Here is a 20,270-nt window from a genome sequence, read left to right on the forward strand (position 1 = left end):
GCTCTAATGAATCCTTCCAATAACAAAGAAAATATCGCAACAGTGATGGGATGCCAGTTCTTAAGTTAGATCACAAAGACTCTGGCTTCCTGCTTGGAAGCTCTTTGCTTCTTTCAAAACAGGTGAAATTTTAGGGGGACAACTGGACAATTTATGGAGAGGCCCACATGAAGAGAAAATGAGGTGTAAGTGAACTTAAAATCAGACTCTCCAGCCCCTGACAAGTCTTAATGTAACAGTAGTTCCTACAGAGATTACTGTAAATTTGAGATCTTTACCCAGAGAGTCACAGAAATATTGAATAAATGTATGTTTTCCTAAGCTATCAGGTTTTCAGGTACTTTGCTATACAGCAATGGATAGCAATTATGACTATTTGTTAACAAAAGGAACACAGGATCTGCAAAAACAACCAACTATGTATTACAAAGAAGTACCTAATTTTTAACACAGCCTAATAATTTCTTTCCCCAAGTTGTAATATTAAATGTCTTGTACCATACTTCTTGAAAAGTGTACCCCTATGTAAAAAAGCATTTGTCCTGGCCCAAATTGGTCTTGCTTTGTGCTGGGCTTCTTGAAGATAAGAGCTATCATTCCTGATTAGAATGTCTATTTCAGGGTAGGGGTGAACTACACTAAATCTCAGGATAGGGTGCCAAACCTCATAATCTTAGACGGTAGACATGCCAGAGAGTCCAACCATCTAATTTAGAGTTGGGCATTGAGGACAGGAGGTCTTAGCAGATCTGGAGACTAAAATCAACCATGAGGGCAATTTGTTATTTATGGCTACATTATGGAAACTCCCAACACTGAAAGTCAGCAGAGCTCATTTATGGTGGAACATTTCATGATTAGTGTTACATAGTGATGCTGAGAGTAACCTCTGCCTCCAGAGAAAGGACAACTGAAGTTTAATAGTTGAAAAATCTCTTGGACTCTGCCCTATTTGTTTCCACTTTTGGTTCATCTTAATTTTCATTCTTTCCCTGTAATAAATCATAATAACCATTCAGTGTAACAGTTTTCAGTGAGATCTGAGTCTAATAAATTAACAATTTAAGGATGGTTTATGGAACTTTCTAAATTTGCAGCTGCTATCACACGGCAGTCCTGGGTGGAGATAGTGCCCTTTAACTGTACATTTGGCCCAAAACTCCACATGGCCTCTAATCACCAAATTTGACACTTCACATAAGGAAGAAAGCAAATCCCTAGCTTTGAAAATCTATATGCAGGCCTTGTGATGCCTAGGTGGCTCAGTTGGTTAAGCATTCAGTCTTGATTTCAGCTAGGTCATGATCTCGTGGTTGTGAAATCGAGCCCCACATCAGGGTCTGTGCTGAGCATGGAGGTTAATTGGAATTCTATGTTCCTTTTTCTGTATCCCTCCCCCATTTATGCATCCTTTCACAAAATAAACATTAAAAAAAACCAACACCTCTATGCAGGCTGTCATGTCATTTCATTTGAATGAGAATTATACCCAAAAAACCATTATATGCCAACAGAATATCAATATAATGTAAATAATGCTGTGGACAACCCAAAGATATTAAAAAACACCCTCCGCCACTCTGTATACTTTTATGTGAAAAATTCTAAATAAAATAATAGTAAGAACAATGCTCTGTTGACATAATAATGATTTCTGGGTGGAAAGGAAACATACTACCATAAGAATTGTCACAAGATGTCAGCATCAGGTTCATTTTCTTTAGTATTTTATCATAGGTGGCACACATGGATGTTAATTTGGATAACCTGCTAGCTCCCATGTATGGCTCTACTTACTCTTTAAATATTCCATTTTGTATTGGCCCCACATGAACTGATCAAACCAATTCTTGATATTACTTACCTATCAGCAGAAGAGCTGCATCCATTACTGCTGCACCATTCAGCATAGTAGCCATCAAAATATCATGGCCAGGACAGTCAACAAAGGAAACATGTCTAACAATCAAGAAATAATCAGCTTTAAAATCAATTAATTCTTAAACATGAAAATCATGGATTGACTTCCTAAGGATATATCACTTTAAAAGTAATCTAGCTGCCAACCAGTTTCATAACATGATGCTCCAGACTTTTAAAATTAGAGTACGAGCTGAAATTAAAATGACTAAATATCATTACAAAACAGATAAAATTAGCTGTACACAAATAAGGCTCAAATAATCTGAGGTAAACTCCCAAATCCAAATACCGCAGTGAGAAAGATATAGACTTTATACAATGTGTATTGGAAATATGAATGATTTGAAAGCCAAATGAATATAAAAATATATTTTACGAAATATAAATGAGACATGAAAAGTGTGTTTATTTGTCTACCATTTATGCTCTTCATGTCTTTTACTCATTTTCTAGTTGACTCTTTGTTTTGTTATTTATCTTAGAGTGTGAAAGTGAGCAGGGGGAAGGGGCAGGGAAAGATGGAGACCTAAGCAGTCTCCACGCTTAGCATGGAACTCCACAGAGGGCTTGATCCCATGACTCTGGGATCATGACCTAAGCTGAAATCAAGAATTGGATGCTCAGGGACACCTGGGTGGCTCAGTTGGTTAAGCGTCTCTCAGTTTCACTGTAATGATCCCATAGATCAGGCTCTGTGCTGACAAAGGAGAGCGTACTTGGGATTTTTGCCTCTCTGCCCTTCACCCCAGCTTGTATTCTCACTCAAAATAAATACACTGTAAAAAAAAGTAAAATCACATGATTGTATCAACAGATGCAGAAAACATTTAACAGAATCCAACAATGTTTCATAAAAACACTCTTACCAAACTAGAAATAAAGGATATCTTTGTCAAATTAATAAAGACTACCTACAAAACCCCAGAGTCAACATCATAAATAATGGTGAGAAATGCAATGCTTTTTCACTAAGATTGGGAAAAGGCAAATATGTTCCTCTCACCACTGCTTTTGAAAATAATGGAAGTCCTAGCTAATGCAGTAAGGCAAAAGAAAGGTACACAAATTATGAATGAAAAATAAAATCATTTTTATTTGCACAGTATATGACCACCTATGTATAAAATACAAAAGTACCCAAAACCCCTGTAATTAGTAAGCAATTACCGAAGGCTATAAATTTGAGGTTAATAAGTAAAAGTCAAACACCTTCCTGTATGACACCAATGAACTAGAATTTCAAATTAAAAACACAAACCTCTTACATTAGCACCCCTAAAAATAAAATACTTAGATAAAAATCTAACAAAATATATAAAATTTCCAGGAAGAAAATTACAAAATTCTGATGAACAAAATCAAAGAACTAAATAAATGGACAGACAGTCCAAGTTCATATATGGTAACACCCAAAAGACAAGATGTAAACTCTTTCTAAAGCAATTACAAGATTCAGTGCAATACTAACCAAAATCCTAGTAAGTTACTTTGTGTACATTAACAAAGTAATTCTAAGGTTTGGCAAGACACTGAAAGTAGCCCACAAAATATTAAAGGAGAATAACAGGGGCGCCTGGGTGGCGCAGTCGGTTAAGCGTCCGACTTCAGCCAGGTCACGATCTCGCAGTCCGTGAGTTCGAGCCCCATGTCAGGCTCTGGGCTGATGGCTCAGAGCCTGGAGCCTGCTTCCGATTCTGTGTCTCCCTCTCTCTCTGCCCCTCCCCCGTTCATGCTCTGTCTCTCTCTGTCCCAAAAATAAATAAACGTTGAAAAAAAAAAATAAATAAATAAATAAATAAAGGAGAATAACAAAATTAGATTGCATACACTACACCCCTTCAACACTTAAAGTATAAAGAGCTACAAGCTATAGTGATTAAGACAGTGTAATACAGGTAAATAGAGAAATATGTAAATATAAGAGACACCACAGAAATAGATTCATAGTTAACTGACCTTTGACAAAGGAACCACGGCAATACAATCAAGCAAAGATAATTCTTCAATAATTAGTTGGTATCAAACAATTGGGACATTCACATGCAAAAAATGAATCCAGATGGAGATCTTATACTTGGCACAGAAATTTACTCAAAAAATATAATGCTAAGCAAAGACAGTGAGTCAGAGAAATTTCACTCATACTGGAATTTAAGAAACAAAACAAACAACCAAAGAGAAAAAAAAATAGAAAGAAATAAACCAAGAGAGACTCAACTATAGAGAACAAACTTCTGGTTACCAGAGGGAAGGTAGATAGCAAATAGGTTAAAAAAAATTAACTCAAAAGGGATAACAAACCTACATTTAAAATGCAAAACTATATTAATTCTAAAAGACAATTATAAAAGGCTAGGGGCGCCTGGGTGGCTCAGTCGGTTAAGTGTCTGACTTTGGCTCAGGTCATGATCTCACAGTTCGTGGACGTGAGCTCCGAGTTTGGTTTTGTTCTGGCAACTTAGAGCCTGGAGCCTGCTTCGGATTCTGTGTCTCCCTCTCTCTGCCCTCCCCAACTCATGCTCCATCTCTCTTAAAAATGAATACATGTTTAAAAGAATGTTTTTTAAAAAGCTGCATATTGTATGATTCCAATTTTACACTGTTCTCAAAAAAAAAGCGCAAAACTATGGAGACAACAGAAAGATCAGTAGTTGCTGGGGGTTAAGGTAGAGTGTGGGTTAATAGGTGGGATACTAAGGATTATTTTTTAGTTCAGTGAAACTACTCTTTGACAGCATAATAGTAGAAACATGTTTTATAAACCTTTGGAAATCCACAGAATGCACAACACTGAGAATGAACCCTAAGGTAAACTATGGATGCTAGTTGATAATGCTGTATGATAATGATGTGTTAATACTAGGTGCACTGATTATAACAAATGTTACATCCTACATTCCGTTAGGGGATGTTAGAAATAGAGGAGTCTATGTATGTACAAGACTGAAGGAATATGACAAATCTCTGCACCTTCTGTTCAATATTGTTGTGAGCCTAAACCAGGTTTAAAAATAAAGATTACTAAAAACGAGAGAAAAACAAAACAAAACAAAACAATGAACTACTTAACTGACATGCTCAACAAATTGGATGGACCTCAAAGACATTATACTGAGTGAAAATGAGTAAATTTCAAAAGACAATTTAGAATACATTCAATTTACACACATTTCAAGAGAAGAAACTTAGCAGTAACAGATGTGTGGTTGTAGCAGATCAGTGGTTGCCAGGGATTAGGGATTCTAGGGAGAATGATTATGGGAACTTAAACATGCAGTGAAAGGGATCTCTGTGGTGACGACAGTTCTATATCTGGAAAGTAGTGCTAGTTATAGGAATGGATACACGATTAAAGACGGTAGACCTATACACCTACTTTCTGCTAATATCCAGTTCCTTGTTTTGGTGTTTGGCCTGATGTAATACTCTAAATGTGGGGAAAAATAGGTGAAGGGAATAAAGGTCCTTTATGACACCTTTCCAACTTCCTATGAGGCCATAATTATTTCAAGATGAAGAAAGAAAAAAATATATATACAGCAAAGCTGTTAGAATATTCTAGTTTTTAGATCTAAAATTTAACAAAAAAATAGATTTTTGATAGTTTTCAGGAGGTAAAATCGTAATCATCTGAAGCAAATTAGATTGATTTGGGAAAAATAACACAACTGTTATCAGAATGGGAATTATCATCCAAAAAAAAAAAATTTGCTTAAAGCTCTCTAGCATATTGAAAAACAATGTGGAATTGCAAATCTAATGCACAAGGGCAGAATTTAAAAACAAACAAACAAACAAAAAAACAAAAAGTATACCATGCACTCTAAACTGTTATTGTTTTGAAAAATTATATATTCATGTCCTCATGATCTAAACTTTCATTGAGAGTACTCCTGTTACCCATACACATCACTTGGTGGAGGCAATATCCTCTTATGAGCAACAAAGTCATGCAACAATATTCCAAAAATGGATGGAAACATTTCAAAGTGTCAAAACCAAATAACTGGTCTTCTTCTGAGAAACAAAAAAACAAAGTTGAAAACAAAAGCCCAAAAAAAGAAACTACCAAATATAACAATTTAATTGTTTATGTGGTAATTCTTCAGAAAATGTGCACATACATATTTTAGCTTCAGTTTAATCAGCTTTCAATCTCTTATTATTATATAACATACACTTTAAAAAACTTATTAATCAACTATTATGCACTATAGACATCTTACCTAGAAAATATTCTTCAAAGTTTCTTACCTACATTTTGACAAAATTCATATGCAACAAGCTTTGGTTGAAATCAGTTTAGTATCTCTATATTTCAATTAGCACAAGACAAAAAAGTAGGTTTACCACAAAAAACAATCACCTGACTAATCTGAAGTTTCCTTTGGTCCCAGGAATGTCTGTAGGAAACTCATCAGGTGTACTACTTCCACAGGATCTATAGCATTCTGGCCGAGGACAACTTGCATCATCAAGTTTATAAATCTAAAAATTTCAATGAAAAGATCAAATTTGGCATCTATACATTTGACAATTAATGTAAAATGGCTTCTACTTACACAACCTACTATGTACCTTGGCATTAGCATATCCAAGCTTAATTGTAATATTTCTTTCCAATTCATTTTTGAATCTGACTGTATGAACTCCAGAAATAGCTTTTACAACCGTAGATTTTCCATGAGCAACATGACCAATTGTACCTACAAAAAACAAAAAAATTAATTTGTATGCATCAAATTACACCAAATATTTTAGTGTAGTTAGAAAAACCAAACCAAGTTATTGTAAATGTCAATATAAGCAATAATGAATTCATTTTTTCCTTGCATGTATCCCTTCTACACAAAAGCTTTTCTGAAACACCAAAGAAGTTTCCAACTACCTGCCATCTATGTAAAAATACCCAGTATATCATCATTCAAGTTATTATTGACCTAGAAAAAAAATAACTGCCTGAAATAAAGTTACTGAAAAATATACAAAATTTTGTATACTTAAAAACTTACCAGTATTTTGGGTAAAGTAAACATGTATGAAAATTTTCACACAAAAAAAGTAATTCATGAAAATTAGAAAACAATTCTTGTTTAATTACAATAATTAAATATACTTTAAAAGTGGTATAACTTTTTGTAACATCACAGCTGAATCTTATACTAGGTTTTACTGTTTGTAGGGACCTTAAAATATCCAAAGTTTACTAGATTAACCAACTTCTAAATTATGAAGGTGCTGATTAGGAAAAATACTTAATAATAGCTTATATATCAAGGCTTTTACATTCCCCGTTTTTAAAAATTTTTTTTAAATTTTTTTAATGTTTATTTATTTATTTTGAGAGACAGAGCATGAGCAGGGGAGGAGCAGAGAGAAAGACACAGAATTCGAAACAGGCTCCAGGCTCCGAGGTGTCAGCAGAGCCCGATGCGGGGCTTGAACTCACAAACCGTGAAATCATGACCTGAGCTGAAGCCAGACGCCCAGCCGACTGAGCCACCCAGGCGCCCCATTTTTTAAATTTTTTTTAAGGTTTACTCATTTTTCAGAGACAGAAGATGAGTGGGGGAGGGGGAGAGAGGGAGAGAGAGAGAAGAAGGAGGGAGGGGGGGAGAGGAGAGAGAGAGAGAGAGAGAGAGAGAGAGAGAGAGAGAGAGAGAGAGAGAGAGAGAGAGAATCTGAAACAGGCTCCTGGCTCTGAGCTGTCAGCACAGGGAGATCATGACCTGAGCTGAAGTTGGACGCTTAACCGACTGAGCCACCCAGGCACCCCTTACATTCCCCGTTCTTAAAATAATCCCATTTAATAACATCTTCATGGTTTCCTTACCCTTTGGTGTATGAATACTGTATGCATATATTTATCCTTAAAGCACACTGTTTTTTTAAATATAAGTCTTGACGTAACACCTCCTCCTTACAGGAATAGAGAGCATTCACTGCATTAAGGAAATCAAGCAGGTGCTTTCCTCATGGCTCAAAGTCATTGCCTACATATCTAAACTCTCTTGTAATTCAGTTAACTCTACAAGAAGAGATTACAAACCATTTCAGAGGGCTGCCACCTCAGGAGTTCAAAACTAAAATTCTATGCGATCAATTTGCTTACCTATGTTAATTGTGGCTTGTCTGCTGATAACTTCCTGTGAGAGTGGGGTCAATTTGGTAACATCCTGCAATTAAACGGTGCATTTTAAACTCACGTAAGACAAAACAGGATCTTGATTTCGTTTTTTAATCTACAACACGCCACCATAAATTCAACTCCCTACTGCTTACCAAAATTTACTGTAAAAATTGTCTGTATTCACAAACAGAACGATAGGGCTAATAAATCCTAAAAGAAGTTTATGCTTAAAAGAGACGACTATCACCACTCTCTGCAGGAGACCTGAAAGGCCAGGCCCGAAATTTAGGGAGTCAGCAGGAATGAGTGTATAAACGCCTTCCCAGACCTTTAAAGATGCAAAACTTAGAATGTTTAATTTACGCTTCTCTAACACCTTCATAGGTAAAAATCTTAATAACATTTAACACTAGGACTTCTCAGCCGAATCCTTAGGGTCCTAGGTCCACACAATTTCAAACGAGCACGCTGGTCTCGCAGACTTGCGAAAAGCAGAGGGCAGCGCAAGCGCAGCATATCGCGCCCAGCTCCATGGCCTTTATCCTTGGTCCCGAAAACACGACACTAAATGAGTGCTGGGAGGTTCACTCATCCCCGTACTGAGTTCTCTTCGCAACCTCCCAGAGCGAAACCCTACCAAGGTGGCGAGATCCTGGCGAGAAAGATGCGGCTGTCCCAGCGTCACTCCAACCTCGTCTCCAGCCATCATGCTCCGAGGAAGGAAGTGGAGCCTCTGGCTGCTTACCGAACGGAGGTCCCCTAGTGAGGGACGGGGAAAGCGGAGGCTGGAAGGCCGACTAGGGCCCTCGCCTGGGATGGGAGGATGGACAGGGCACCAGAGGCTTCCGTTGCTTGGACTTCTCTTCGCTTGGGTTTACACAGTACCTGCGGCAGTCTGACTAAATAACAGGAGACGGAGTTTCGGCATGTTTTCGTCGCAGACTTGATGGATATTTGTGCAGGCAACGGTGAGGTCAACCTCACTAAGTCCTCTGTCTCCCCACATAAGTGATGCAATTGACTGTCGCGCTTATAAAGCAGGAGCCGTTTCCGTTTCCTCTGTGGGAGGCCGGCAACGTGGGATTCTTATTTGTGGTATGATACTGAAAAAGGAAGGTTTTCTTCTTGACTTAGGTAATTAAATAAGGCAAAATGGATTTATGGTCTCAGGGAATTTTGGTGAAGAGTTCAGGGGTCCAGAGATGGCAAGAGCAAAAGTCCCTAGTTTGTTTTCCGAGTTCTGGGTAAATGTTCATTGTGTTAAATGACTACGTTCAATGCAGTTAGCATAGTAGCATAGAGAACCCAAAGGCTTCTAAAAAGCATATCCAAGAGCATCACTATTTTTAGTGGAAATATTACCAGTAAGTCGCTGTTTAAAAAAATGTTTTTTTTTTTTTTTTTTTTTTAATTTGGGTCTCTTTCTTTAATTGCATTCTTAAGATATCAAAACAACTGGAAAGTTGCTATCACGGGATGGCCAAATTGTGGTTGATATTTGTATTCCAGCATTTTTGCACCTTAAGGACAAAAAAAAAAAAAAAAAAAAAAGAAAAAAGAAAAAAAGAAAAAATGTTTGAAGGAAGCCAGAACTGAGTTATTTAAGGCTCTTCATTGTTCTGTATTGGCAGAGCTCTCAACATGGTTAGGTAATAACCGTATATTTAAGAATTTAATTTTAGAACTGGTAGAGGACCAAAGTGGTGTCTGCTTCTTGCTGAGTTACAGACAAGTGACTATACCCAGAGAAGTTGCCTCAACAGTCATCTTTGACTCCCTGAACAGGGGTAAGCAGGCTACTTTTATTATGGTTTGAGATGAATATTCAGAAGGATTTGATAATATAATTGTTCCTGGAAATCCTTTTAGAATTTCCAAAAGAAAGTTTTACTTGAGTGCAATTTAGGACAGCTGTGAAGTTTCTAATATATGCAGGGTGTATGACATTAATTTTGTGGGAACGAGGTTTTTTCATTTTCCATATATTTTCCATTCAGAATACTTCTTTTTTTGCTTATTTTCTTTAATGAAGAAAAGCCACCCATTCCATGTCTTCATTTAGCTCTTGAGATAGTCTATGGTATAGTCTTACGGATGAATCTATGCCCCCTATTCTGGTTCCCATTCCTGTCGCAATTCAGGCTCCTATCAGAAAGGGGAGCAGGATTGCCCATTTAGCCTGGGAGGTGGGGCTAAAGGTTGTTAGGAACTGATCTTCAGTGTATACAAATATCTCTGGGGTCCAGAAGATGGAATAACATTTCTGAGTCCAGTTGGCCTCTAAGCATTGATAGGCCGAATTAGAACACAGATAGAACACCCAAGGGTGCAACATAGGGTTGTAGTCCTCATTAAGGTTATATCTCTTCCTCACAGACAGGGAATTCAGGGACTGTACGGATTAGATTGTCGGCATTGGGAGATGGACCCTAGTGGCCAGGGGTCCAATTAAGACAGAGGAGTTGGTTTTGAGGTTTTCAGGAGCTTCCCAGGTCAAACGGATCAGAGTAGCTAAGTAAGTCCTCTGGCTGAGGGGCAAGCACATCCAGCAGGTTTGCATGTGATTATCTATCTTATGGAGGACTAGTAGAGCAGTGTCGGCCCAATGCTGGAGTGGGGAATTGGTAGGCATCTGATTGACGGCTGAAGTTTCAAACGTTGGTAGGCTGCTGGCAGAGTGGTCGCCTTTATGGCTTGTATTACCCTATCCTGGGTATGCTTTATAACTTTTTGAAGGGCCCTGTAGTGCAGCCCTCCCCTGTTCGAGATTCCCCATTGAGGAAGGTAAGTGTAGCAAGCTCGCTTCCCTCTCTGGAGGCCCTTGTTGTGACATGGGTTACAGATAGTTTGGTTATATCCTCGGTCCAATACTTAGCACTTGGGGCACCAGGTGACTGACAGAGAGTGGGTGTTTTTCCCATGTAGCAATCTTTGTGTAGGGAGGGAAAGATGCTGAACCCCCTGGACCCCCTTATTGTCCTATGACAATGGTGGGGGCAAAGTGGATAAGCGGCAGTTGTGAGGGTGAGAGTGGTTATCATAATATACAGGCAATACTTGGTAACCCTCCCATCCACAGGAGGTATGTGAGGCCCAGGATGCATCTTTTGCACCATGTCCAGCTTGTTGGCGCAGTCTCTATCAGCCCAACAGTAAGAAGTAAGACCAGGCTTATGACACCAGTAAGGGGCAAGGGTTGGCAGAGTTGCATTCAAACCCCTGGGCTTGGTTCACGCATTGATTCCTCAAGCTTCTGCTGTGTGCAGGCCATCCATCTCGCTTGGTGTGGCTGGAGCAGGGCTGGACACCTCAGGGGTCAGTTCCCTTTTGAGGGTAGGTTTAAGCGGGATGACTGGATCTGGATCACTTCGCCAGGTTGTGGGTCCTTCTGAGTTGGACTTCTTAACTGTGGAGTGATGGACCCATGGGGTGATACCTGAAGTTTTGGGGGCTGTAGGAGTTGTTACAATAACAGTGTGAGGCCCAGTCCACCATGGTATAAGAGGTTCCTTCTTCCAATCTTTGACCCACACAGAGTCTCCTGGCTGAAAGAAGTGAACGGGGTCCCTAAGGAAATTGTGACCCTCTCTATGGTGTATCTCTAACTTGTTTAGGACTGCCCCCAATTTCTGGAGCTGTTATCTTATTTCCTTGTCTGCAATCTGGTGTAGGTCTCCTGGGAGCTTTCCTAAATGTGTGTGTGTGCGTGGGGGTGGGGGGGGAGGATCGCCCATATAATAACTCAAAAGGGGAGAATCCCAGTGCCCCAGGCGGGCATTGGGCACACAGGAGGACCAGCCGAAGCAAATCTGGCCATGGGGGGTTAGTCTCTTGGCCAGGGTTGCCTTGAGGGTGCAGTTCATGTGGTCTACCTTTCCCTGAGCCCTGGGGGCGTTAAGCAGTGTGCAGTTTCCAGGCAATGTTAAGGGACTTTGTTAGGGTTCGTATAATGTCCGCTCCAAATGCAGGTCCATTATTACTGTGTGTGGTTAAGCCCAATCTCCCATAGAAGAGCTTTGGCCACCTCCTGACCTCATTCCATTCTGGTCTGGAATGCTTGGACGCATCCCAAATTGGTGCAGATTATGACAAGGAGGTACCTAAACCCTTTATTTGGTGGTACGTTGGTAAAGTCCACCCCTAAGTTCATCCTTTGTGAGCCAGGCAGGGGCCGTGGGGCCGAGCAAGCATTGTTTTGGCACACGTTACACATTATTCACTGACAGCCTGGCATAATGCCGGCAGCTGGCTGATATCGTGGTTCTTTTTCAAGAGGACCTCTAGAGCAGTTTTCCCTAAAAGGGTGAGTTAGTTATCTTCCTTCACTAGGTGCTTTCACATAGATGACGGGACAAGACTCACCATCCGTCTTTGCTTAGTGTGCCCACTTCTGTCGAGGCCCAACTTCTTTCTTCACTTGTGTACATGGGTGGGGAGGCTTCCTTCTGAGGCACAAGAGTCAGAGTGTAGGTAGGAGCTTCACCTGGGTCACCTCAGGCAGCCACTCTGGCTGTTTAGTCAGTCAGGTGATTTCCTTGATTTATGGGGTCATCTCATTTCTGAGGTCCCTTACAGTGTAGGAGAGCTACTTTGTCTGGTAGCCATATGGTCTCAAGAAGCTTTAGTATTTCTTCCTCGTTTTTGATAGTTTTCTCTGAAGCGGTAAGGAGGCCTTTTTCTTTATAGATGGCCCCGTGTACATGCACAGTAGCGAAGCCATACGGGGAATCGATGTAAATGTTAACTCATTTACCTTTGCTAAGAATGATGGCTCAGGTTAAGGCGTACTGAGTCCAGCCCATTGTGCAGACCATCCTTCCGACAAGGCCTTGGCTTCCCGAACTTCCATGGCTGTGATGACCGCATACCCTGCTCTTTGGCTGCACTCCTCTAAATAGCTGCTCCCATCGCTGAACAGGGTGATCTCTGAGCTTGTTATACCCTGGTCTTGGAGGTCTGGGAAGCTGGCGTAGACTTCATCCACTACTCCAGAACAGTCATGGTCAGGTTCTCCCTCTCTGTGGGAAGGAAGGTGGCCAGGTTTAGTGTTCTTACACTGTTTTGAGAGTGAGCCTTGGGTTCTCATAGAAAAGGCCTTGGGATTGTGTCAGCTGAGAAATGGAGAGGAAATGATATCCTTGGGTGCTTGTGAGCCACACGACCGTGTGTGGGACCTTAACATTAAATGTTTGGCCCAGTGTGAGCTTGTCTGCAACCTTGATGAGCAGGACTGTGGCTCTGAGCTCTGAGGCACAGGGGCCATCCTGCAGCCACAGGATCAAGGTTTTTTTTTTTTTTTTTTTTTGTACAGAACACTGGCCATTGCCTAGGCACCATGCTCTGAGTGAGCCCTCCTTTTCGTGTGTGTAGAAGTTAAAGGGTCTGTCTATGTCAGGCAAACCAAGGGCTGGGGCTTGTCCCAGAGCCAACTTTATTTCTGTGAAAGCGGCCCTCACCTCCTCAGTCCATGCGAGGGGCTCCCAGTTTGGTCCTCCCAACAGGTCATAGAGGGACCTCACTATGGCTGAGCATCTGAGGATTCCCAATGCGACAGAACCCTCTGGCCCGTGAACATTCACACAAGCCTCGTTTTGTTTGGGGCTGTGGCAGTGTGGTGCCACACTTTCTTCCTTTCCGGTCCTCGTTCTCTTTTTCCTTTTGTGAGGAGGGAGCCTAAGTATTGGACCCGCTGCTGACGAATCTGTGCCTTTTTCCAAGAGGCCTGGTACCCCAAGTAGGATCAGAGCTGTAGGAGGGCCTGTGTACCTTTCATACAGTCTTCCTGGGTGTCACTGGAAAGGAGGAGGTCTTCTACATATTGGAGAAGGACATACCCTGCGGTTTCCTTCGGAAAGTCAGCGAGATCTGAACCTAGGGCTTCCCCCAGAAGAATGGGCGAGTTGTTGAAACCTTGGGAAAGTCGTGTCCAGGTCAGCTGCATCTGGCGCTCTGTAACGGGCTCAGTCCATTCAAAGGCAAACAATGATTGCCTTTGCGGAGCCAGGCAGAGGCAGAAGAAAGCATCCTTTAGGTCGAAGCACGCAACCCTTCTGGCTGACCACGGAATTTGGCTGAGGAGAGTATACTGAGGGTTCGGAATGACTGGGTGTAAGGAAACAGTCACTTTGCTAATGGCCCTCAAATCCTGTACTGGTTGGTGTCCTCCTCCTGGCTTCTTGCCTGGCAAGAGGGAGGTATTCCCAACTGATTGGCACTCAGTTAGAATACCTCTTTCTCTGAGCTTGGTCAGGTGCTCTTGTATGCCCATTCTAGCCTCTAGTGGAAGGGGGGACTGCCTTGGTGTCTGAGGTTGAGCTGCAGGGATCAGGTCGACAATGATTGGGACCCAATTGCAAGCTATTTCAGGCGGGTTATCATCAGCCCATAGGGAGGGGAATGTAAGCCTGAATTCTGAGGGGCGACAAGGTAAGGCCTGGGCACAGAACAGTCTCCATTCTTCTTCCCTTGGCAGGGGTATCGCCAAGACCAGGGTTTCCTTCTGCCTTGGGTTTAATTGGAGGCCAGTGTGTCCAGTGGGTTCAAAAGGTATCTGGGCCCCAAGTTTGGAGAGTAGGTCGCGGCCCAGGAGAGGAATCGGGCAGTCAAGTAAGTAGAGGAACTCATGCCGGACCTTGTGACCCCCAAGTGCACCTTGTTGAGCTTGACTGAAGGGCTGTTGCATTGCCTGTGTCCCAGTAGCCCCAAGTATGGTTGCTGTCTTTTGGCCTATGGGCGCTACCAGGGAAGTAACCAAGGAGTATCCAGCCCCAGTGTCAACCATGAAAGTTATTGTTCAGCCCACCACCTCATTTCAGCCATGGGTTCATGGGGGCCAAGAAAAAAGAGTCCGGTCCCCCTCAGTCCAATTCTACCCCGGCCAGATCAAGAAGGTTCTCACCTCGAGGTTCCTCCAGATATTGGCTGGGTTTTGAGGTCCCCATCCAATTTGGACATTTTACAGTTTCCCTTGCCTTTGCAGGATGCACACTGGTCCCTTGCTAAGGGGGCTATGGGCTTCCCCCCTTTTTGTGGTTGGGGTTTTTAGATGCTGCTAAAAAACAGCAGCATCTGTTCTTTAGTTCTGCTGTGAGAAAGGTGGCCTTCTCTTCTAGTCTTCACTTCTCTTTCCACTGCAAATTTCTGTTCGTGAAAACTGTATTGATGACCTCTAACAGCTGAGTGAGATTCATCTGGCAAAGCCCCCCAACTTCTGGAGTTTTCGTCGGATATCTGGGGCAGCCTGTGCCACAAAAGAGGTATTTACCATCTGTTGACTTTCTGGTGCCACGGGGTCAAACGGGACGTATACACGGTACGCTTCACAGAATCTTTCATAGTAGTCTCCGGGAGACTCCCCAGGGTGCTGTGTGACTGATGATATTTTAGTCATGTTCATGGGATTGTTGACTCCAGTCAGACTCCCTGAAGGAGGGCTTCCTGGTATCATCAGACGTGGCCCTGTCCTCCTTCTGTGGTGAAATCCCATGTTGGGTGTTCTTCAGGCATGCAGCTTGAGCCCAGAAAGTAGGGTCATTGATTCCTGGAGATGTGTGATCTTCTAGGTACTGTCATGTTTCTGTCATCCTTATTTTTAATTAGACAAAGTATGGAGTAACTGTTGACCATCTTCCCAAGTCTGTCAGTAGGTCTGGAAGAGGGACTCCATCAAGTCAACCATTGCTTGTGGCTTTTCGGAGTATGGTGGAGTGTTGTGTTTCCAATTGAGGAGGTCGGTTGTAGAGAAAGGTAGATAACACATCATGGAATGGCTGGTCTGGACTGGTCCATCCTCATTCTGTCTTTCATGCTCTCTCGTCTCCTTTACATGCATCCGGCGAGTTTTAGGTCTGGGTCTGGGGTGCAGTCTGGCTGCTGGCCCATGTTGGGGTGGGTTATCTGGGTCTGAGAGCGGCGGGGAGATGGGCGGCACTGACTGCAGTGGCAACTGCACTGACTCTGGCTGTGGCTGGAGAGACAGATGCAGGAGGAGTCTCAAGCTCCGGGGGAGGGGGGAGGGAGCTTGAAGAGTCATGAGGAGGTGGAAAGACAATATCTTCCTCCATATCTCCTTCAAATATTAGAGGAGCAGTGGGTCGCTTCTTTGGCTCCCTGGGTGAGCCTCCAGATAAAGTGGCTAAAACCTTTGCCTGGCTCTGTTTGCTAATGATGAATCACCTTCAAGGCAGTAGATTTGGGGCAATTTCAAGCCAGGAGTCGATGTACGGAAATTGATCAGGGTGGCCTGGGTTCCCAGTGACTATTAGCCAAACCTGCTGCACTATTGGAGCATCTAACGTCCCTTCTGGAGGCCATCCTACATTGAATGTGGGCCCTTCGAGTTCAACCTGACAACCAAAGATAGTACATGAGCTTGGTTTATGTCATGTAGCTTTAAATATGATATAACATTTGGGGTGCCTGGTTGATTCAGTCAGCTGAGCATCCAGGTGGGGCTCAGGTCATGAGTTCACGGTTTGTGGGTTGAAGCCCCATGTTGGGATCTCTGCTGACAGCTCAGAGCCCAGAGCCTGCTTCCTATTCTGTGTCTCCCTCTCTCTGCCCCTCTCCTGCTCACACTCTGTCTCTCTCTCTCAAATATAAATAAACATTAAAATTAAAAAAAAATATGATACAACATTTATAACAAAGATATATGGGCAGTAAGAGATTCCAGTAAAAACAGTTTGAAAGAACTAATGTAGTATTGGAATAGACTTAGGAAAAAAATTCAGAGAATCTTATATATACATCTTGATAAAAAGGTAGGGAAATTCATGATTATTCATGAGGAAAGATAGAGTATGAACATTAAATAAATATATATGTAACATACATCTCATGTTTATTTTAGGGTGGAGACTGAACATCATGAGGCTAAATTTATCCCTTTACTTTAGGGGATTATTTTAGGACTAAAGGACTGTGGTAATACTCTGAGAGCTGCTATTGAATTGGGTGGGGGTCTTGGGCTTGTTATCTGTTATAAATTCATCTTTGCTTTTTATCTGTTGTAAATGCATCTTTGCTTTTTCATAGCCTTCAATCATATCAATTGACCTTGAGTCTAGGCTTCTGCAGGGACTGTTAGTGAATTTGTTGTAGCAGATTAGTAGGAAATGTTTCTCTGAAAAACAAGCTTTAGCCTTTCTACTAGGTTCTGATGTGATATGAAGTCTGAAAACAAATAGTCAAGAAAGAAGTCTTGAGACGTTTAATACAAAAAAGTATTTTTATTAAAGCATGGGTGTTTAGGGAGCCTAAGGCAAACTGAAGGCAAAGTACAGGTTAGCAGCACCCCATTACCCAGGTCGGATATGTGTGGTAATCCTCAGGCTGCCCAAAAACAAAGGAAAGGGGAAAACAAATGGTTGACTGATACAGATCACAGTCAGGGTAGAGAGGAGTCTCCTTCAGTTTACAGATAACTTAGTAAACTGAAGAAAAAGGACAATCTTATCCATAGCCTAATCTCCGGAAACTTAAAGTTTCCATTTCCTGGAGCGCTGATATCATCGTTATGAAGATTTAAGGCAGTTTAAGTACTTGCCATGCTGATGTGGGAAAAAAGCAAATCAAAAATTAAATTTCCTTACTGTCGACAGCCCACTGAGAAGTCCTTGAGACAGGCCAAGTGACCTCCCTTTAGGAGCTTGGCTGCCTGGATGGTGACACTTTGCTGTGGGCAAAAGGGAATCTTGGCTTAACATTATATTGAGCTGCCAACCCCCCACGCCCCCACCAGAGTTCTGTGACTCTCCTTAAATACATAAAAATTCCTTTGTCTTTAACCCCCTGACTATCACTGACTCCCTCCCAACCTGAAGGTATATAATCAGTCAGACTTTTCAACTCCAGTGCAGCTCTTTCTGCCCATGGAAACTGTCTGATGAAGTTTTGGGGTAATGGGGAGTTTGTGGGGTCTGGAGTGAATGGCCAAGAAAGAGTTCTTGAAGACATCTTTGGTGCAAAAAGTGATTTTATTGAAGCAGGGGGACAGGACCAATGGGCAGGAAGAACTGCACTGGAGTCATGACAGGTAACTCATACACCCTCAGGTCAGGGATAGATAAAGTCTCCCAAGGTGTTTTGAAAACAAGGTTTCCAAGACCTTAAGGGGGCTAGTTGTTGCTAGGGAAATTCCACTTACTACCATTTAATAAAACGTCAATCATGAGACCCTTCAGATATATCTCAGGAGACCATATGCTGGAGTATGAAAGCCAGCATATGTCCTGGGGCCATTGAGATAAAGGAAGTAGACTTACTGGACCCTAGAGGTTGGGATAATGTTAAACTAAGATTCACTCTTGGCCCCAATAAAGTTGGCCAGGCAGCTGAGCTCCTAGAGGGAGATCACTCAGCTTGTCTCAAGGACTTGTCAGTGGGCTGCAGGCAGTAAGGGAATTCATTCACTTGCCTTTGTTCTTGCATAACCAGGAGTGTCTGAGGAATATTGCACATATTCTACCTGGGGTGGTGTATGTGTGTGTGTGTGTGTGTGTGTGTGTGTGTGTGTGTGTGTGTGTGCCTGCCCATGCGTGCCAGCCTGTATTTGCCCTCAGCTTGCCCCAAGCTCCCTTAGCACTGTCCTTATGCTTTAATAAAATCACTTTTTGCACCAAGGATGTTTTTAAGAATTCCTTCTTGGGGCGCCTGGGTGGCGCAGTCGGTTAAGCGTCCGACTTCAGCCAGGTCACGATCTCGCGGTCCGGGAGTTCGAGCCCCGCGTCAGGCTCTGGGCTGATGGCTCAGAGCCTGGAGCCTGTTTCCGATTCTGTGTCTCCCTCTCTCTCTGCCCCTCCCCCATTCATGCTCTGTCTCTCTGTCCCAAAAATAAATAAACGTTGAAAAAAAAAATTTTTAAAAAGAATTCCTTCTTTGTCGTCTGCCCTAAACCACCCCTACCACCCCAAAATCCCATCATGTGGATAGAATGATGCACAGAAAGAGCTACACTGCAGTTTTGAGAAATGACTAATTATATACTTTTCACTTACTAGGGGTTATGGATAGCAGAAGGCTAAAGAATTTGTAACAAGGTTTCCAGGACCTTGAGGAGTTAGATGCTGTTAAGATAAAAGTTACTTACTATTGTCTAGTAAAATAGTGTAGAGAATGAATTTAAAATTTTGTATGTCTTGCCTATTGTTCAATGTGAGCACCGTTAAATTTTTCTAGACTTAGTTTGCTATACCCTAAGATTACGGAAATACTTACTAACCAGCATTTTCTCACTTCTGTAATCTTGCTTGCTTAACACATTCTTCCCCTTCCCCCTTCCCCCTTTTTCTCCCGCCACAAGTAACGGACAAAGCCTTCCTGCCAAAGGACAGACAAAGGACGCCCAATCAGAGAACAACAAATGTCCTTACTTTAAAATCAACCAATCAGGCCCCTCATAACTTGAAACCTCCCCTATGCTATTTGTCTCTGTCTATAAAAACGCTGTAGCGGGGCGCCTGGGTGGCGCAGTCGGTTAAGCGTCCGACTTCAGCCAGGTCACGATCTCGCGGTCCGTGAGTTCGAGCCCCGCGTCGGGCTCTGGGCTGATGGCTCAGATCCTGGAGCCTGTTTCCGATTCTGTGTCTCCCTCTCTCTCTGCCCCTCCCCCGTTCATGCTCTGTCTCTCTCTGTCCCAAAAATAAATAAACATTGAAAAAAAAACAAAAACAAAAAACGCTGTACCAACCCTGATTGGGGCCTCTTAGCGTCACTGGCAACGAGTGCGCGGAGGTCCAGGTTCGAACCTGCAATAAACGACCCTTGCTGCTTGGCTTTGACTTAAGACTCTGGTGGTCTCTTGTGGGGGGTTTCGCCACCTCAGGCATTACAATAGTAAAACATTAGTCATGACAGATGGGGTGGAGATGGGGGTTCTCGGGGTCCAGAGCTTACAACCAAGAAAGAGTAGAGATGTTTTAGTGCAAAACGCATTTTATTAAAGCACGGGGACAGGACCCACGTGCAGAAAAGAGCTGCACTGAGGTTGTGAGGAGTGATTCGTTATATACTGTGGAGTAGGGGAAGATAAAACCAAGACAAAGTTTCTTAAAGGGATTTCCATATGGTAAAGACGATTTACAGATTACTGGAAGCTTGGCTATTGTCAGGCTGATTTTTTTTTTTCCCTCTAGTGAAGTATTAAGACAGTAGGGAGTTCTTAGAGATTAGGCCATTGATAAGATTGCCTTTCCGTACAATTTACCAAGATATTTGT

The 20,270-nt window shown here is 42.3% G+C and overlaps 2 protein-coding genes across 2 annotated transcripts in view; both read right to left on the reverse strand.

The window, feature by feature from the left end:
* Nucleotides 1–8,805, reverse strand: part of LOC115508108 (eukaryotic translation initiation factor 2 subunit 3) — a 28,398-nt gene extending 19,593 nt beyond the window's left edge. Inside the window, exons 1-5 of the mRNA XM_030306504.1 lie at nucleotides 8,691–8,805; nucleotides 8,036–8,099; nucleotides 6,502–6,629; nucleotides 6,290–6,411; nucleotides 1,865–1,959 (exon numbers count right to left, since the gene is read on the reverse strand). Coding sequence (XP_030162364.1) covers nucleotides 1,865–1,959; nucleotides 6,290–6,411; nucleotides 6,502–6,629; nucleotides 8,036–8,099; nucleotides 8,691–8,762 — 481 coding nt within the window. The 5' untranslated portion in view covers nucleotides 8,763–8,805. The remainder of the gene's footprint in view (nucleotides 1–1,864; nucleotides 1,960–6,289; nucleotides 6,412–6,501; nucleotides 6,630–8,035; nucleotides 8,100–8,690) is intronic.
* A 7,425-nt stretch (nucleotides 8,806–16,230) lies between these two features.
* The window catches only part of LOC115508113 (amelogenin, Y isoform), a 36,100-nt gene continuing 32,060 nt past the window's right edge, over nucleotides 16,231–20,270 (reverse strand). The window contains exons 7-9 of the mRNA XM_030306509.1: nucleotides 17,647–17,729; nucleotides 16,975–17,227; nucleotides 16,231–16,398 (exon numbers count right to left, since the gene is read on the reverse strand). Coding sequence (XP_030162369.1) covers nucleotides 16,231–16,398; nucleotides 16,975–17,227; nucleotides 17,647–17,729 — 504 coding nt within the window. The remainder of the gene's footprint in view (nucleotides 16,399–16,974; nucleotides 17,228–17,646; nucleotides 17,730–20,270) is intronic.

This window comes from Lynx canadensis, chromosome Y, assembly GCF_007474595.2.
Source record: "Lynx canadensis isolate LIC74 chromosome Y, mLynCan4.pri.v2, whole genome shotgun sequence".
NCBI classification, from domain to species: domain Eukaryota; kingdom Metazoa; phylum Chordata; class Mammalia; order Carnivora; family Felidae; genus Lynx; species Lynx canadensis.